Here is a 20701-nt window from a genome sequence, read left to right on the forward strand (position 1 = left end):
AACACAAAACAATGTTTATTCTATGAACTCAATTTAACCCTTTTAAATAAACATTGGATCTCTTAACACCCCTTATTTCAAAGATAACCCCAAAAATATTACAACACTAAATAATCCTTCAGTTATTACTTTCAACATCCAAGAGAGACTTAACACCTTTAAACAGAAACACATCAGGTTAAAGGCTTTACTATTATGAGTTTAAATCACCCAAATGATCCAGAGATAGTCTTTCATGGCAGAGATCACAGCAGATCCAGCTCACTGCAAACACTGCACACACCCAAGCTCTTTTCAAACTGAAACTAAACTGAAAAATGGCTGACCTAAAACCAAGCTCCACCCACACTCTGACATCACTGCATTTCTTAAAGGTACATTGCTTAAACATCCATTTCTTAAAGGTACCATCACATGACACTTCTAAACAATTAGGAGATCCATGTCAAACTATTACCTGTTTGCCTGAAAAAGAATAAATGCTATCTCCTTATAGAGACACGGTTGAATCCCCAAACTCCGAGGACTTGCATGCAGATTGACAACATCTAAAGTCTCTGCAGACGTACTGCTGGCTGTTAACCAGCATAAAATTGCACAGCTTAACCATGACAGGTAAACCTCCTGCTGTTAATACAGCTAAACTTGCTATAATGTTTAGGTCATTATCTTTCAGGGCTACTAGCATTTGCCTGAGAAGTTTCAATCTACCCATCCAGACACAATCAATAAACCAATATGGTTGTCAGCCATCAACAACCTCCAGGAGGACTGAAGAGTACTTCACTCATAATTAATTAATGAGTCTGCTGCAAATTACTGATTCATTCCAATCTCCCACCACTAGTTGCGCCTTTTTCATGTCAACCTGACACTTAAAAAACATGATGTGGAGATGCCGGCGTTGGACTGGGGTGAGCACAGTACGAAATCTTACAACACCAGGTTAAAGTTTTGTAGAAACTTAATGTCAGTGTCTATATGCGCGATTTTCCTGGAGATCCTCTCCACTTTGAGCCGGCAGTTTGCGGTGTCGATGTAAGACTTCGTACTGTAGTACGAAGTAGAAACTTAACATTAAGTTTCTACAAAAACTCCAAGGTGGCCTTCAGGACCTGCGACAACGCAGAATCGCCGAGCAGAAACTTATAGCCAAGTTCCGCACACATGAGTGCGGCCTCAACCGGGACCTGGGATTCATGTCGCATTACATTCATCCCCCACCATCTGGCCTGCAAAATCCTACCAACTGTCCTGGCTTGATACAATTTACACCTCTTTAACCTGGGGTTACCCCATCTCTGGATCTGTAAAGAATTAATCATCTGCTAATGCTCGCATTCCAAGCATTGTTTGGCATCTTTGAATTTGTCCATATCTGTGTTTCTGGAACAGACCTCTGCATTCACCTGAGGAAGGAGCAGCGCTCCGAAAGCTAGTGACATCGAAACAAACCTGTTGGACTTTAACCTGGTGTTGTAAGACTTTGTACTTAAAAAACACTTCTTAACTTTCCACTTCCCACTCGTGGGGATAGAAAGCAAGTGAAGGTTACAGGCTTGAGCCTTTGCTGGAGGAGGACAGATGCTGCTAATTCCTCTCGATGGTTACTCTTTGTCATGGTGCCAGCTTTTACCCAAGAGAGCTAACAGCTGCCCTCTTCATTCAGAAAATAAACAGCCATAATTTGAAACCATGTTCACCAAAACAATTACAAAGCAAAAGCCGTGTCAAACTAGTCTGAATTCCATGGTTGATTGTTATGTCACTCCATTCTGACATGAAACAATATGGAAAGGAATCAAAGAGCACTTCTGTCAGAGGCCTTTGCATCAACTTTGAAGGTCTAACTTATTGCATTCACTCATAAGCAGCAATTACCTTACCATTTAGTGTCCTGAGGGATCTCTGGTGCTTGACACTTTTCATGTCTGCACCTCAGAAGCTGCATTTCACAAATCAAAGCCTAGACTCTTTAAACATATTGTCCAGTTTGCCAAGTATACCTTAATTTTCATTGCAGGTGGGTCCTAGTCACTACAATTGCTAGGAAATTCTGAATCCTTTTCTGTAAAATTAAGGGTGATATCAGCAGGTTTTAAAAGATCAAATCTTTACTTTACAGAATGGGAGCATCTGACAACATCTACAAAGGTCAAAGTACATTTATGGAAGAGCTGACAGAGGCAGCCGAGATAATAAAAAAGGCAACATCTCAATCTTTAATCATCTTGGATGAATTGGGAAGAGGCACAAGTACTCACGATGGTACTGCCATCGCTTATGCTACTCTGGAGCACTTTATTAAGGATGTAAGTATTTTGCATGCAAAAATGAAATCCCAAAATGCTGGAAATGAGTGTTCAACTCTAAAGCAATTAGCTTGTGCTGCTAAATTAGCGTTAAAAGTGGATCTTGGTGCATGTGTTTGGTCAAACTGCTCTTTTGCGGCTGCTGTTTTGCTATATGAATCTAATTTCCAGACTGAGTGCTTATCCGTTCCATTGGCCAGCAGATTGTGTCCATAAAATCATAGAATGGTTACACCACAGATGGCCCGTTGTGTCTTTGCTTGTTCTCTGCAAGAACAGCTCATTGGTTTCCACTTCATTGCCATTTACCCATGACCCTGCATTCCCTTTGTACAGGTCCTTGTCCAATTCCTTTTGAAAGCCCCATTTGTATCTGCCTCCACCACTCTCTGGAAGTGTTTCCAGATCCTAACCACTTGCTGCGTAAAAAGATTTTCTTCATGCCACCATTGATTCTGCTAATTGCCTTAAATTGGTGTCCTCTGGCTTTCAACCCTTATGCCAATGGGAACAGTTTTTTCTTATCTACTCTGTCTAGATCCCTGATAATTTTCCCAAATTCCCTAGATTTGGAAGATAGCAAATATAATTCCATTATTCAAAAAGGGAAGCCGAAAGCTTAATGGCAGTTAGCTTAACATCTGTCGTGGGAAAATGTTAGAAGTTATGATTTAAAAGGTTATAGTAAGGCACTTGGATAAGCTCAATCAGTCTTTTTATTTCGATATTTTTATCAAAGATTTTTCATTATAAACACAATAATATGGAATAGTTAATACAAGTTACAATGCAAGAAGAACACAAACAATCAAGAACCCACACTAACTTAACCCTACAACATTAAACCAAAGCCCTTAACAACAACTCTTTAAAAAAGGAAATGAATGGCTGCCATCTGGTAGAACCCTTCTACGGACATTACCCCATAATGGTGTACTTGACCTCGTCACTCAACCAAGCCGATCAAACAGAACTCTGCTCCGGGCTTTTAACAGGGCAAAAGCGAGGACATCCACCTTCACCCCCATCCGAAGCACCGTCGATCCTGATATCCTGAAAATGGCTACCAACGGACATGGCTCCAGATCAACATTAAGAATCTCTGACATGGCTCTATGGAAAGAGACCCAAAAGCTCTCGAACTTAAAACACAACCAGAACATATGCATGTGGTTATCCTCCCTTCACACCTCATCATCCAGAAAAAGACCCAATTCACTTTCCCATTTCACCTTTACCTCATCCAACGGAGTGGACTCCACTGACGAGATCTGGCTGTAAATACCCAAGATGCTTCCTCCACCAGACTCGGCAACAGACGAGATTCTGTTCTTCCGGAAGGAAGGTGGTGCAAAGGGAAAAGAGAGAAAAGCCTCACCGGAAAAATCACATCTTAAACTATCTAAAGCAGATTGGAACCAGGGAGTTGAAATTTTTCCGATGGCTCCTCGAGACTGATAAACCTTCCCTGCACAAACAAGTCCCCAAATCTCTTCAAACCCTTCCCCTCCCATGACCTAAACGTTGAATCTAAACCCGTAAAAAAGAGATGATTACTGCAGATAGGGGCCAGCAATGACATGGAGAAGTTCAAAATGATGTCTAGGCCCCAGGTTACTATGCATGTGGAGTTTTCACATTCTTCCCGTGTGTGTGGGGTCTGGGTGTCCTAGTGCAAGCATCACAAAAGGCCAGTATGCCGGTGGAGCAAATAATTAATAAAGCTAATATTTTTTTAAAATATTTTTATTTTCCTCCTTTTTCACATTTTCTCCCAAATTTACACCCACCACCAGTAAACAATAATCAGTAACGAAAATAATGTCAATCCCCATATCAATAACAACAATCCCATCCTCTCACCAAACCCATCCTCCCACCAAAATAATAAAGTTAATATTCTTATTTACCGTGAGGGGAATTGAATACAAAAGTCGGGAGGTTTACGCTTCAGTTATACAGGGCAGAGTGCAAAGTGAGGCCGGCGCAGCTGGGGCTTCGAGCCGCAGTAGTAGAGATGCCGAAGAACAGCAGGAAGCAGCAGAACCCGAACCCAAGCCCGAGCCTGAGCCTCCAGGAGCGGCTGGATGGAAACGAACTGGACTTGAGCCTGAGCGGCCTGAGCGAAGTGCCGACACGGGAGCTGGCAGCCCTGCCCAAGGCCACCAATCTGGATATGTCCTGTAATTGTATCATCATGTTGCCGCCAGAATTCTGCAACCTGACTCACCTCATCAAACTTGACCTCAGCAAGAACCAGTTGCAGGAGCTTCCTTCAGATTTTGGGCACCTCGTTAACCTGCAGCATTTGGACCTGTACAACAACAAACTGACCAATTTGCCTGTCAGCTTTGCTCAGCTCAAGAACTTGAAGTGGTTGGATTTAAAAGGAAATCCACTTGATCCTTTGCTTGAGAAGGTGGCAGGCGACTGCTTGGATGAGAAGCAGTGCAAACTGAGTGCAGCCAATGTTCTGCGGTACATGAAAACTATTCAGTCTGAACAAGATCGTGAGAAACGGCGGAGGCTGCAGGTTGAAAGGGAGTTGGAGAAAAGGCGTGAATCAGAAATGCGGGCTAAGGAAGCAAGGGAACGGGAGCTGCGTAAACGAGAGAAAATGGAGGAGAAGGAGAGGCGCAGGAAGGAGTATGATGCACAGAAATTACAGAGATTCAGCCAGCCAAAGGAGGAGAAACCTATTGGTACGTTGGAAAAACCAGCTTTTGCCCCCAGTCCATCATCTCAAAAGGGACACTTATTCCACCAAGTGCTGCTGAAGGTGCTGCTCTTCCTGCTGCTAGGCACAGTCATCACTGTGGTGATGTGCAGGAGAACAGACTTCCCACACGAGCAGCTGTGTAGCGCGGTGAACCACCTCTATGAAGACACACTTCATGCCCTTCGAGGAAATGAGATTCTCCAGAGGATTCTACGCAGCATCCCATTTCCATGACCAATAAATAGCCAGTTCAAGAGTCACTGAAATTCCTATGGAATTGATTAATTTGTGTGTCCTTTATACAGCACATAAACCTTTAAAAGGGTAGGTATGCCACTCACCTGCCCTGCCTAAATTCTACACAATAAAACTTATTTTGCATTCGCCAAAAAAAAAAGGAAAAAAAAGATATACAGGGCATTAGTGAGATCACATTTGGAATACCGTGTATAGTATTGGTCACCTTATTTCAGGAAAGATGCAAATGCATTGGAAGCGGTTCAGAAAAGGTTTGCTAGATTGATACCTGAAATGGGTGGGTTGTCTTATGAGGAACGGTTGGACAAACTAGGCTTGTGTCTGCTGGAGCTTAGAAGAGTAAGAGGTGACTTGATTGATCCTGAGGGGTATTGACAGTGCATATGGAGAGGAAAAAATCTTTTGTTAGGTTGCAGCTGGAGGGGTGTGCAGTTCTGGTTGCCTCACTATAGGAAGGATGTGATTGCACTGGAGAGTGTGCAGCGGAGGTTCACCAGAATGTTGCCTGGGATGGAGCATTTGAGCTATGAAGAGAGGCTGGAAAGGCTTGGGTTGTTTTCTTTAGAGCAGAGAAGGCTGAAGGGGGACCTGATTGAGATGTATAAGATTGAGGGGTATGATCAGGATGGATGGAAAGCATCTGTAGTTGAAGTGTCAATAGCGTGGGAACATAAGTTTTAAGGTGAGGGGCAGGAGGTTTCAAGGAGATTTGGGAAAAGGTTTTATCACGCAGAGGGAGATGGGAGTCTGGAATAGACTGCCTGGGAGGGTAGTAGAGGCGGGAAACCTCACAAACTTGAAAAAGTATGTGGATGAGTATTTGAAATGTCATAACATTCAAGGCTATGGGCCGAGTGCTGGAAAGTGGGTTTAGTGTAGTTTCGTTGGTGCAGAGTCGATGGGCCGAAGGGCCCTTAGACCATAAGACATAGGAGTGGAAGTAAGGCCATTCGGCCCATCGAGTCCACTCCACCATTCAATCATGGCTAATTTCAACTCCATTTACCCGCTCTCTCTCCATAGCCCTTAATTCCTCGAGAAATCAAGAATTTATCAACTTCTGTCTTAAAGACACTCAACGACCCGGCCTCCACCGCCCTCTGTGGCAATGAATTCCACAGACCCACCACTCTCTGGCTGAAGAAATTTCTCCTCATCTCTGTTCTAAAGTGACTCCCTTTTATTCTAAGGCTGTGCCCCCGGGTCCTAGTCTCCCCTGCTAATTGAAACAACTTCCCTACATCCACCCTATCTAAGCCATTCATTATCTTGTAAGTTTCTATTATATCTCCCCTCAACCTCCTAAACTCCAATGAATATAATCCCAGGATCCTCAGACGTTCATCGTATGTTAGGCCTACCATTCCTGGGATCATCCGTGTAAATCTTCGCTGGACCCGCTCCAGTGCCAGTATGTCCTTCCTGAGGTGTGGGGCCCAAAATTGCTCACAGTATTCTAAATGGGGCCTAACTAATGCTTTATAAAGCTTCAGAAGTACATCCCTGCTTTTATATTCCAAGCCTCTTGAGATGAATGACAACATTGTATTTGCTTTCTTAATTACGGACTCAACCTGCAAGTTTACCTTTAGAGAATCCTGGACTAGGACTCCCAAGTCCCTTTGCACTTCAGCATTATGAATTTTGTCACCGTTTAGAAAATAGTCCATGCCTCTATTCTTTTTTCCAAAGTGCAAGACCTCGCACTTGCCCACGTTGAATTTCATCAGCCCTTCTGGACTGTATGACTCTGACTGATGAGCTGTTTCCTTTTCTGGGAGAGTCTGGAACTGGGGGGTCACTATTTTTAAATAAGTTACCCATTTAAAACCGAGATTGTTGGAAAAGATTCTCAGAGATGGGATCTATGCACATTTGGAAGTGAATGGTCTTCTTAGCGACAGACAACATGGTACAAGGGAGGTCATGTCTCACTAATTTAAGTTAATATTTTGAGGTGACAAATGATTGACGAGGGAAGGACTGTGGATGTTGTCTACATGGACTTTCGTAAAGCATTTTATAAGGTCCCTCATGGCAGGCTGTTGCAAAAGATTAAATCACATGGGGTCAGGGGTGAACTAGCTGGATGGATTGAGAACTGGCTTGGCCATAGAAGACAGAGGCTAGCAGTTGAAGGGTGTTTTTCCGAATGGAGTTCCATAACTAGTGGTGTTCCGCAGGGATCAATACTGAGACCTCTGCTCTTTGTAATATATATAAATGACTTGGAAGCAAACGCAATGGGTTTGATTAGTAAGTTTGAAGAAGATGCTAAGATTGCAGGAGTTGCGGATAGTGATGAAGATTGTCAGAGAATACAACAGGATATAGGCTGCAAAATTGGGGAGAGAAATGGCAGAAAGATATTAATTCGGACAAATGAGAGGTGATGCATTTTGGTAGATCCAATTCAGGTGGGAGCTATAAAATAAATGGCAGAACCATCAGGAGTATAGAGAGACAGAGCGATCTGGGCGTGTAGGTCCACAGATACTTAAAAGTGACAGTACAGGTGGAAATGGTGGTAAAGAAAGCATATGGCATGCTTGACTTCATAGGACGGGGCATTGAATATAAAAGCTCAAACATTATGTTACAGTTATATAGAGCATTGGTGAGGCCACATTTGGAACACTGTGTCCAGTTATTGTCACCGCACTACCAAAAGAACGTGGAGGCTTTGGAGAGAGTACAGAAAAGGTTTACCAGGATGTTGTCTGGTATGGAGGATCTTAGCTACGAGGAGAGATTGAATAAACTGGGATTGTTTTCCCTAGAGAGACGAAGGCTGAGGAGTGACTGGTAGAAGTTTATAAAATTATTAGAGCCATAGATAGGGTGAACAGTTGGAGGATGTTTCCCAGGGTGGAATTTAAAACTACAAGGGGGCACAAGTTCAAGGTGGTGGTGGGGCGGGGGGGGGGGGGGGGGAAACAGGTTCATGTGCGGGGGAAGTTTTTTTACACAGGGTGGTGGTAGCCTGGAATGCACTGCCAAGTGAGGTGGTTGAGGCAAATAGGTTAGCGACCTTTAAGACTTATCTGGATAGGCACATGAATAGACTGGGTATAGAAGGATACGGATGGTTGGTCTAGATAGGACTCTGGATCCGTGCAGTTTTGGAAGACCGAAGGGCCTGTTTCTGTGCTGTATTCTTTGTTTGTTCTTTATGAGGGCAATTTCTTCATTCAGAGGGTCATGACTCTTTGGAACTCTCTTCCTGAAAAGACAGTGGAAGCAGAGTCTTTAAAATATTCAAAGGCAGAGCTGGACAGACTCTTGGTAAGCAATGGAGTGATAGGTTATATGGGGTAGGTGGCATGCCTATTTGAAGTTATTATCAAATCAACCATTTTATTAAATGGCAGAGCAGACTTGAGGAGCTGAATGGCCTCCACCGGCTTCTTATTCATATGTTTCTTAAAATGCCTTGAATTGGACACCATTTTGTAGTTGAGAGCGAACCAGTGTTTTGTAAAGATTCATTATAATTTCCTGCTTTTCTACTCTTTGTCTCTCTTTACAAAACGCAGGATTTCATATGCCTTTTAACCACTTTCCCAAGTGTCACTTTTGAGGATTTGAGCTTGTTTGCCCCAGATCATTTTGCTCCTACACCCTCTTTAGGATTATGTCCTTTATTTTATATTGGTGCTTCTTATTCTTTCTACCAAAATCTACCAGTTCATATTTGTCTGCATTTAATTTCACCCATTTGACCACCCTGCTAGTATGTCGTCTTGAAGTCTATCAATATCCTCGTCTTTGTTCACAATACTTCCAATTTTTGGGCCTTTTGTAAATTTAGAAATTGTGCCTGTATATATTAATAGATTATTAAGATGTATCAAGAGAAGCAGTAGTTCTCATAGGAACCCATTCTGTTTCCTATCATTCAGCCAACTTTGTATTCATGCTGCCACTTTCCCTTTTAGTCCATGGATTTCAACTTTACTGGAAAGTCTGTTGTGTGGTATATTTTAAAGGCCATTTGAAATCCATAAACACCAAATCAACCACGTTACACTCATCAAACAATTGTGTTGACACTATGGTTGTGCCTACACCTGATAAACTGCAGTGATTCAAGAAGGTGGCTCACTATAACCTTCGAAGGACAATTAGGATGGGCAGGACGTCCTGTCTCAGAGAGTTGCCGACGGGCCTCGATGTATTAGTAGCGCCTGTGGGAGTGGTGGCCACCGCTGATACTGCACTTGAGCGGTGAGGAGGCGAGCTGCAATGGATTGGAGCCTTGTCTTTCGGGTTCGGTGAAGTTGGTGGGGTCTAGTGATTGAGACTGGGGAGAGGACATCCTAGCAGGGCGGGGCATGTGGGGTTGCATGGTTAGGGTGGTGGTGGTGATGGGGGTTCCATCCAATGGGTCCAGGGGGTAGGTTAAGGGAGATATGCCAGCCCACCTGCTGGGCAGGCCACTTGGTGTGGACCTCTCCTGCCATTGGAAGTGGGACTTAATTGCTCGAGAGCCTCAATTGACCCATTAGCAGGTAGGCTGCCTGATGCCACCCTTAATTCTGGTCCAATTGTGATGGGAATGAGGTGGGGGAGGGGTGTCACTAGGATTAAACTGACTGGTAGTTGCTAAATAATAGAAATGATTGAACAACATTGTACTGATTCGGGACAAACAATGCATAAATTACCTGCTTATTTTGTTAATTAAATAGCAAAATGGCAATTTGGTCCAGTAAGTTTCCATTTTGAGGTTAAAAGTTTTTTCTCTTATTCTCCAAAGTTATGAAGAGTTTGACCTGTTCAATTTTCTGGCTGCTTTTATGGTCCTCTGGCTAGGTTACATTTTGGAAAAATTCCTTGACTGCTGGCTGAGAGCTTGCCTTCCAGCTGAGCACCATTTGTGAGTGAAAACACTGCCAGCAGAGAAAGTTTGAACACGAATCATATATTTGGCATAATCACAATCCCTCTACAAGAAAGGGGCATTCACATAAACTCAGAAAAGTGAAAGAGACAGTTTATATATAAGGATACATTATCATGAGTACGCAAGGATATTTGACCTGTGAAGCATGCTGTGCCATTTTGTTAGCCAGGGCAGCTCATATTTGCATAAATCACAATGACCTTTATTTTATTCATACCCCTTTGTACTCTTAGTTGCCGAGTAAATATTTCACTTGCTTTTAAGTAGCTCAATTGATTTGGAATCCATGGCCTTCTGAAACAGTGCATTCCATACACCATATGCAAAGTTTTCTCCCACAAGTTTCCTCCCACAAATCCCGAAAGATGTGCTGTCAGGTGAATTGGACATTCTGAATTCTCCCTCTGTGTACCCAAACAAGCACTGGAGTGTGGCGACTAGGGGATTTTCACAGTAACTTCATTGTAGTATTAATGTAAGTCTACTCGTGACACTAATAAAGATTATTATTAAGTTTTCAAGAATCCCTACCATACAGAAGGAGACGATTCAGCCCATCGAGTCTGCACCAGCCCTTGGAAAGAACACCCTACTTAAGCCAAACCTCCACCCTATTCCCGCAATCCAGTAACCCTACCTAACCCTTTGGACACTTATGGGGCAATTTAGCATGGCCAGTCCACCTAACCTGCACATCTTTGGACTGTGGGAGGCAACTAGAGGAAACCCACGCAGACACGGGGAGAAAGTACAAATTCCACACAGTCAGTCACTCGAGGCCGGAATTGAACCCGGGTCCTTGTGGATTATTTCTATTCAGGTAATTATCTAATGCCCTCTTGAATGCCTCGCTTAAACCTGCCTCCACCTCACTTCCAGGCAGTGAATTCCAGACCTGAATCACTCATGTGAAAAAGTTTGTGTTCTCATTGTATTTTCTTCTTTTGCAAATCACTAAATCTGTGCTGTCTCATTCTTGAACTTTTTAGAAACAGGAACAACAACTTCCTATTTACCATGTCCAACCACCTCATGATTTTGAACATCTCTTCTGAATTCACTTTTAACTAGTTTAGCTCAAATTCTAATTTTATGCACTTTCTACTGGATGCCTCATGGAGCAAAGAGTCTTTCCTTACCTATTCTTGTCAATTCCTGCTGTCGCAATGGAAAAATATAAAACCAACCTTAACTGCAACAACAACCAGTGAAACTCTGATTAAAATTAATTTGTTGTTTTGACATATTATACTCATTTGCCCTGTAGCTCCAGTTGAAACCTATATGTAGGATATATACTTCTATTACTTGAAATGGCTATTTCCATGTTGGGAGATTAACACTGGACATTTCTATAATTTTGTGTCTTAATCCAGAATGGTTGTCCGGCATAATTTGTAATTGCGTTCTTTATAATATTTTTTGAATGATGTGCATTGTGAAAAGTGGGCGTGTGCCGTCATATGAAAAACAGTTTTTTTTCATGGAAATCTTAACTTTGTAGTTACCACATGTCTGCCACCATTGCCGATGATCTTTTTCTTGCTGAATAAACATTTTTGACAGCTTCAAGCCGTTGCTGTAGGGATGCCGATTGATCAACATTCACAGTTGTGTTTCATGTCAATGTTGGTTCATTGCTGCAAGGGCTTTTAACAGTGTATCCTGGCAACGCATTTCTATTTTTGAAAGTTGTATTATGTTAGATTAAAACCGTACAACATGGCATAATTGCAAACTATGATGTGCACGGTGGGACAGGGATAAAGAGGTGTTTGACAATCTTTGTTGGCAAAACCTTTGGCCCATGGTTTGTTACTTTGTATTGTTTGCCATTCTAAATAAGCCAATAAAAGTTTGCAATTTGATGCAATTAACTGCGATTGACAGCTTATGCAAAATTAAGAATAGACGATTTAAATCATCTATTGAAGAAAGGGGCAAAAGCAAAGAGGTTATTTAAAATACAATGAGGTGATGTGAGAGTTAAAGTATTGGAGCAACATGCTTTTTTGATGCGTGTAATGCATTTTCTCATTACTGACTTTTATTATTCTTGTGTTGCTGTTTTCTAAATCATTGTCATAGGAATGATGATTTCAGAAATGATTTATAGTTAATTGTTTCTGTGAATTGGTCACAATTGCCCTACTTGAAATAATTTCATTTGAATTTCTTTCACCATTTCATTTTTGTAATTCTCTGGCATTGGTTGTCCCTCGTTTCTCCTCTTGCTCTCCTTCATTCGTCCACTTTTTCTGGTGAGGAAGGTCATTTAGATTCAGCGTAAGTCATTCAAGACCCTTAAGTTCCTGCAAAGCAAGACCTGACTGGTTCTTAAATGATTCCAGCATTTCTACCTCTTCTCCTTTATCAAAGAAACCATTCCAAATATTAATCACTCTTTAAATGAAAATAACATTTTGAATACCTGTTCTCCATTTGCTGTTTTATAAATTTGAACCATGCTCCCTTGTCTTATTCACAATTCCACATTTAGTTTTCCAAACCATTAAAAAAAAAAATTTAGAGTACCCAATTCATTTTTTCCAATTAAGGGGCAATTTAGCGTGGCCAAAAATCTACCCTGCACATCTTTGGGTTGTGGGGTCGAAATCCTGCAAACACGGGGAGAATGTGCAAACTCCACACACACACAGTGACCCAGGGCCGGGATCGATACTGGGACCTCGGCGCCGTGAGGCAGCAATGCTAACCACTGCGCCACCATGCTGCCATTTCCAAACCATTTTTAACCTTGTGTACGTCTATCAGATCACCTTTCAGATGTTTCCTTTGAAAGCTAAAAACTCCCAATTTCTCCAACTTCATAAACCAAATCTTTTCGTCTGTGATTCAATCTTGTGGCTTGCTAGTGGGAGCTTAAATACTATGACCCAAATACTGTGACCCGGACCAGGAGTTCCTGATGGTCTCCGGCTGGGACAAGAGCATTGTGCGCTACGGCTTTATTTCTGTTAAGCAATGAACCTTTTTTAGTCTAGTCTGGTCTCCATTGGAGTCATTACTCACCCAAATCTCCATAATCTTCTCTGATACTTGAGCTGTCGTTCACTTGGTGGCATTTTTGCCTCTGATTTATGATGTTCTGAGTTTAAATCCCATTCCAGAAATACACAAGATCAGGGCCAGCAATCCTTTTCATTACTTGGCAGTGCACTTTCAGAAATGCTGTCTTTCAAATGACATGTTAAACTGAGGCCCTGTTTACACTCTGATGGACACACAAGATTGAATAGCTTTATTTTGATGAAAAGTAGGGGTTTTATCCCTGGTATTCTGTCAGTAATTGTGTCTCAATCAACATCACAAAACACGTTGGGTGCGATCGAACGGCCTCATCACACCTGACTCGTTGACATGCAAACAGGCTATTACATCTCGCGAGAGGCCTCCTTGGGATTTGCGATGTTTAGAACACCTCACAAGACATTGCAATCTCACCACTCGCTGGGTGAGATCGAGATTTACTTATTTAAGTGAGCAGTTAGGTTCACTTAAATATGTTGTACGCCCGAAGCCCGGGAACAAACGCCATGCAAGTCGTTATCATGGCGCCCTTTAGCACTGGTCTACACAAACGTGGACCAAGGGTAACGGCATCTGGGAAGTCTCCCAGGCCATCATAGGACTCTGGGTAGTCAGGCACTGGGCAGGGTGGAACCCTGACACTCCTGTCATCTGAACACCTTGGCATTGCTAGCCTGGCATCTTGGCATTGCCACCTGAGTACCCTGGCAGGGGCACTGCCAAGCTGTCAGTGCCAAGGTGCCCCAGAACCAGGTTGCCCATGTCAGGGATTGGACCCAGGGTTGCCTGTTCATGTGAGGTGGGGTGAAGGGATCCCTAACATGAAAGTTGGGGCGTTGGGGTGTCCAGAATCCAACAGTGCACAAAATGAAGGTGAGTACAGCTTTGGCGGGGTGTTCCTTGCCGAGACCAAAAAAAGTGTCCCATTCGATAGCGGGTTCGTTCCTGGCACTGCAGGCGTCAAGAAACACCCAGCTAAATGTGCCCAAAACGGGACACTCCTCCCCCCCCCCCCCATGTTAAATGACACCCATTATCTGATCATTAACACATTGCTGTCAATGGAATCTTCTTGCGCGCAAATTGGCTGTCAAATTCCAACAGTGATTACACTTCTGAAGTACTTTGTTGGCTGTCACCAGCTTCCCGTACCAGCTTCCCCGAACAGGCGCTGGAATGTGGCGACTAGGGGCTTTTCACAGTAACTTCATTGAAGCCTACTCGTGACAATAAGTGATGTTCATGTTCAAGTGCTTTGTGACATCAGGTGATTGTGAAAGACACTATATTTATATAAGACACTAGACTTGCTTTCTGTTTATCAGTTTAGATTTATTATTTTTTGAGCTGGTTAGCACTCTTCCTATGAATATTTGAAGGAAGCAGCTATTTAAAATGTATCCTATCTCACGCATGTCTCTTTTTCAAGTCTACTTGCACTTCTTATGATTCCACCTCTGCACTCATTGTCCTTTTAACTGTGGAAAATGACTTTCCATGTTTCCATCTGAAGGGTTATTGGGTTACGGGGATAGGGTGGAAGTGAGGGCTTAAGTGGGTCGGTGCAGACTCGATGGGCTGAATGGCCTCCTTCTGCACTATGTTCTATGAAGCTATACCTTTTTTCTCTGTTTCAACTTCTCTAATCGCAGGTTTCTAACCTATTTCTGCATACTTTTGTATGTATTCTGCTAATCCCTAGCTTCTTTCTCCTTTTAGAAATTGTAGAGTTCATTGTTTCTTTTTATTTCTCTCTTGAATTGTTAATTAATCCATTCAGGGTCATGTCTGATTAGCCTGATCTTTCTGCTTTTAGAATGCCACCACTTCCATTTTCTGTATTTTAGGAATACCAGGTTGAGATGAGAGCTACCTCTAGTTTCTCTGATTTTGCTCATCCTGGAAAGAACTCTTTCTTTAAGGCACTTGTATCTTCGTTTTTAGATTCTTACCTGCCTAGCCTACCATTTCCCATGAGCGTTCTGTAGCTGGCAATCTGTTCAATCAAACAGTTACCTTTGATGCACATAATTAAAACGATTATGGTCTCTCACCCTGGTTCCTCCTGTACTGCATTCATCTCTGCCTACTTAATCCAAGGGACACAAACTTGAATGTTTATGGCCATTTACCAGTCGGTTTGCACCACATAAAGCACTTCTGGTTCCTGCACTCTGATGCCAAAACTGTTCACTATTCCCGGATCATGATGGAGTTCCAAGTTCCCCCCACCCACCAGTTCTCTTCTCCACTATAAAAAAATATTTTACACTTCTGCTCCCCAGCATCCTCCACCCTCGCCTCTGAAGCCAAGTGCAAGGGGCTCAGGAACGTTTTGTCATAAAGATTAAGACCATCCATTCAGCTGCCTCTGCCATTTTGCTCTCTTCCCTGACTCACCGGGCCAAATCCCCTCTAAGGCTGCCCTACCCCAGACCGGGACTCTCATCTTCTTCTCGTTTCCTTCCTAATTTCCCTCTGAGATCTTCTTGTCCATGGAACCCAGCTCCTTCACCCATGGCTCTATTTCTGTCAAACTGCTGGCAGCTAATGCTTCCGTTAATCCGTGTGTATGCACAGCAGCGTGGTAGGTATCTTGCAGGCTTTGTTCTGAGATATATGTCTGTGCGGAGACTGTCTGTGCGGAGTCTGCACATCCTCCCCGTGTGTGCATGGGTTGCCTCCGGGTGCTCCAGTTTCCTCCCACAGTCCAAAGATGTTCAGGTTAGGTGGATTGGCCATGATAAATTGCCCTTAGTGTCCAAAATTGCCCTTAGTTTTGGGTGGGGTTACTGGGTTATGGGGATAGGGTGGAGGTGTTGACCTTGGGTAGGTTGCTCTTTCCAAGAGCCGGTGCAGACTCGATGGGCCGAATGGCCTCCTTCTGCACTGTAAAGTCTATGAATTCTATATATAATGTGCATGTGTGGCCACACAGAAGAATCTAAAGGGACCATGCACTGAAAAAAACCTAGCTGTGCACCTCAAATATATTTTGAAGGGAATGTTGCTGACCGCATTTCTGTTCCTTGACCCCCTGTTAGCTAAATTGTTAGCTGGTTAGCTCTCAGGTATTGTCCTTTCCTCTTCAAATCTGCTGTCATCACCTCATTCCTCAAAAACCTCAAAGCCCCTGTCCTTAAAATTACTGTCCCACCTCAAAGTCCTTGAAAATGTTGTCACCTCCAAAATCCATGCCCATCTTTCATGGAAGCCTATATTTGAATCCCTCCACCAGCTTTCTGTTCCTGTCCCAGTACTGAAACAGCCCTTATCAAAGTTTCAAGTTGGGATGTGGGCATCGCTGGCTGGGCCAGCATTTATTATTGACAGACTATTGGGTGAATTTCCGGCGTGGTTCAAATCTGGCTCTGTCGGGAAAATATCAGGTTTGGCCAACCAAACAGTTCACGATGCTTCCAGGACCCCCTCAGTAGACATAATAAGGGTGTGAACCTGGTTACCATGCATTTAAATTGATTTAATATTCAAAGTCGGCATGATGTTGAATCTTCTGGAAACGTGCTATGTTCCCACCCATTGACATGCCGCCTGGCAGGAATTATTATGGGGGTCAGGGTTTACGAGAACCCCAAAGTGTATCACGGAGTTCACCTGATCCACAACTTTTAATAGATTGTGGTTATGGGGAGCACAAGGGCCTACTTTACAGGTGTGATGCAACAGAGATCTAATGTGCTTTTAAACCAAAACCATGTTTATTTATGAATCCAGTTAACACTTTATAAACACACAGTAAACATCTTAACAACTTTCAACACCAATAATCCCCACAAAGAATACAGTACTCTATAAGTAACCCTTAATCTTTCCTTAATCTTCCCTTGCAACATCCATAAGACAAATACCCTCTTCAACACAGACATCAGGTTTAAATTCTCTACAGAGAGCAGTTATCACTTTTAAATTAGCAAGTGATTTGAAGACATTCCTTTCATGCAGAAATAAATCAGAATTACACCTGGTTTTGCATGATGCAGCTTCCAATCTGCAAAACGAAACTAAACACATCCTGTAGCTGCTAGTTCAAAGCGAAAGTAAAGCAGACAGCCCCACCCACACTCTGACATCACTGCAGCTATTTGATAAACACCCATTTTTTAAAAGATACCCACCCACTACAGCTATTTGCTAAACACCCAGTTCTTAAAGGTACTCACACATGACAGAATCACTACTGGTCTCCGGTTTGGCGGGGAGGGGCGGGGGGGGGGCAACATGCTATCAATGGCGGGGATCTTTAATTTCACCTTGAGTTTGGGGCACCCTGGACCCCACCCCTCCCAATGACAGTGCAAACAAAATGGCAAAGTGTGGGAAGATCGCGTCGAGAAACCTTCATGTTCCGCTAGTTTTTTGACTGAAGCTGATACGTTGATATTTTTTGGGAAATACTGCTCTGCGTCTGTCACCATGGTAAACTATCTCCCCTTTTCTTAACTTTCAATAACCTTTGACACAGTTGACCACATGATCCTCCACCAATGCTTCTCCCCTGTCATTTAAGTAGGACTGGCCTCTGTTTCCATTCTTATCTATCCAGTTTTAGCTAGAAAATCACTTGTATGGGTTCTCTATTAGGTCTGGCTTCGCCCACAGATCTATCATTGGCCTCCCTCCTATTTCTCAATGACATGCTGCCCCGCAGCAACACAATCCAAAACTACAGCATCAGTTTCCACATGTATATCAACGATATCCAAGTCCACCTCATCACTATCTCTCTTGATCCCTCCACTATGTTCTAATTGTCATAAAGCTTATCCTTTATCCAATATTGGGTAAGCAGGAAGTTCCTCCAAAAACAAAAATTTAAGAACTTATCCTGTTATGATTGTGCTTGCAATTCTCCCAACATTATCTAATAATTGCCTCCCTTGAGGGAAGCCAAGTGGTAGTCAGAAGTGGCTTATGAACATTCTAGGACTCCAGTTCTTTAATGACCACTATCATTGTTGGCTCATTTTCCTCATTTTCCAACGTGTGATCTCTACATATGGTAAACACTTGACAATGCGCATTCTTAATCCGCATTGACATATTTAACAACACAGTATAATTCAGTATTTCAAGTAAAAGCACTGCATGTTCTTTCCCCTTAAGTGAACGTACTCTTTTCATTATTTACACATAATTAATATCCTTGTTCAGATAGTAATCATCCATCTCCATATTTAACTGGGGAAAATTGCAGGTAATTTTTATCCTAATTTCTCACTGGAGTAACGATGTCTTAATGATGCCTAATAGAAAAATATCATGCCTGCGGTTTCATTTAACGGGGCTAGGGATAGACAACAACAACAAATCTGTGCCTTTCCTTTTAATGTAATGAAACATCCCAAGGATACGTCACAGGAGCATTATAAAACAATGTATGGCATCAATCCACGTTAGGAGGTATTAGGTCTGATGACAAGAGATCAGGGAGTCAGGTTTTAAGGAATGTTTGAAAGGAGGAAAACAAGGTAGAAGGGTCATCAATGGTGGAGCGATTAGAAATGGGAATGCACAGAAGGCTTGAATTTGAGATTAACCGGTAGACAATTAAGTGAAAGATCGTAGGTCATGGAAGGTATAAAAATCACAGGCGTGCTGAATTGGAATAATTATTTGTCGTAACCATTTCCTTTCTTATTTCTTCCACAGAAATGTTTTCCCCCTTTAATTTAAATGGGTTTGTTGAGGCCCTGACATTGTAACATGGTGCAAATTCCAAATAGTTTTTTACTCCTTCACTTTCCTTTATACCCAATTGTAAAGGTAGCACAATGAGGTTTATTTCCTTTTCCTCATTAGAAGGTAAAATTGTGTGTATTTTCTGCCAAAACCCCTTATTTTGGACACAGTGCACTGATAAGCGAGCGGGTAAAATACTTGATAAAGTAAAGCAGATGACTTTTATTTTGGCTTTTTAAGGAGAAACGCTGGTGGCCTGTCACATAATGTAGGAGAGCATTAGGGTGGCTACCAGAGAAGTAAGGTCCTTTGTAGAAGGATTTTGGTGAGGTTCTTGATGGTCACTTATTTGAAACTTTCCCCTTTCCCTTCACCATCCATGAACTACTGAATTGTCATTCTTGAGATTTCTGCAATAACTTACTGGTGAATCACCAGTCAGGGATTACTGTTTATATATTCTTCAAGTAGATATCTTTAGTCGGGGGCCAAGATAACTTTATTCAGAACTGAAAGGGGACAGATGGGTCAAGGCGATACTGACATATTGATGATTTATTGCATTTTTTGTCTCAATAAGACAAGTTCAGCTGGATTTGACTACAGAAAGGTATCAGATGTATATTGATCCTTCTTCTGATGCCCTCTTTACACACAAAACTAACCTAGCCAATAGTAACAGACAGCAAAGTGTAGTAAGAATCGTGTTTTTTGCGATAATCGGTATTCGATAGAGTTACTGTAATTGCCTTCTACTTGAAATAGTCAGAAAATACAACGGTAATTTCCTAATAAAGACTGGTTCCCCGAGCCCAACTGACCTCTGTTTTGCTGAAGCTCCTTGGTAACAAATTTGGTTTAAAGATACCTTGATGTTGATGGCAACTCGTCCCATCTTTCCTGCTGTAAGATCCTCTGCTACAAAAGCACCCTTGTTTTTAATATCAAGCCCAATGAGGTTCAGATCCTTGAGCTCAAGAAGTGAGGATGGATTTTGGCTGGTGCTCAATCCAACAGGTTCCTTCTGCGCTTATACAACCTGCCCCAATGCAGCAATTTAATACCCTGTACTGTTTCCTCTGTCTCACTATCCTAAATATGTATCTGAGCTGGTGTTTGTGAGGGTGCAAGTGAGTACTGCTGAACAGTGATGAGCGCATCAGGGTACAGGCACAGCTTCCTGGAAAAACACAGTAAAAGTAAAGAGCATAGCTTATTATAGTGTCATAAGCTTCAAAATATAGTTTACAGAATGCTAAATCGATGGTAATGCCATCGGTTTTATGTCAGTGGCAATGGTTAAGTAGTGTGAATAAAGAAGAGCTTGAGATGGGAGAAGGCTATGATGATCAGCTTCTCCCTCGATGCCCCTTTGTCTGATGAACGGTTGCGTTGCTCTTAGTGTTGCTTCTTCGAAACAATGGGATTACATTTTGGCAAAGGATGAAAATGGAAATTAAATGGTTCCTGTGCCAATAAGACAGCTCTGTTTAAAAGTCTGGACTTAGCACAGTTTTGGTCCCAGTAGCTGATTGCTATCATTTAAAATTGCCTGGAAGTGCTGAACCAGAAATCTGTGCATTTGGCACTAAAGTGCTGATTAGCTCAATTTTATATATGTGGTCTTCTTGCACCCACTTCTGCCGAAGGTGTGAGCACACTGCCTGCCACACAGAGGTACGTTGCAGGATGGTTGAGGGATGTAGGGAGTGGGTGCACAGGTTCTTGGAGGTGGCAATGGAGGTCATTGTAAAG

The 20701-nt window shown here is 42.5% G+C and overlaps 1 protein-coding gene and 1 pseudogene across 1 annotated transcript in view; both read left to right on the plus strand.

The window, feature by feature from the left end:
- Positions 1 to 20701, plus strand: part of msh3 (mutS homolog 3 (E. coli)) — a 447577-nt gene that overhangs the window by 375176 nt on the left and 51700 nt on the right. Inside the window, exon 21 of the mRNA XM_072516186.1 lies at positions 2126 to 2312. Within this exon, the coding sequence (XP_072372287.1) occupies positions 2126 to 2312 (187 nt within the window). The remainder of the gene's footprint in view (positions 1 to 2125; positions 2313 to 20701) is intronic.
- LOC140429335 (leucine-rich repeat-containing protein 59 pseudogene) lies at positions 4286 to 5291 on the plus strand (annotated as a pseudogene).

The sequence above is a fragment of the Scyliorhinus torazame genome, chromosome 9, assembly GCF_047496885.1.
Source record: "Scyliorhinus torazame isolate Kashiwa2021f chromosome 9, sScyTor2.1, whole genome shotgun sequence".
NCBI classification, from domain to species: Eukaryota; Metazoa; Chordata; class Chondrichthyes; order Carcharhiniformes; family Scyliorhinidae; genus Scyliorhinus; species Scyliorhinus torazame.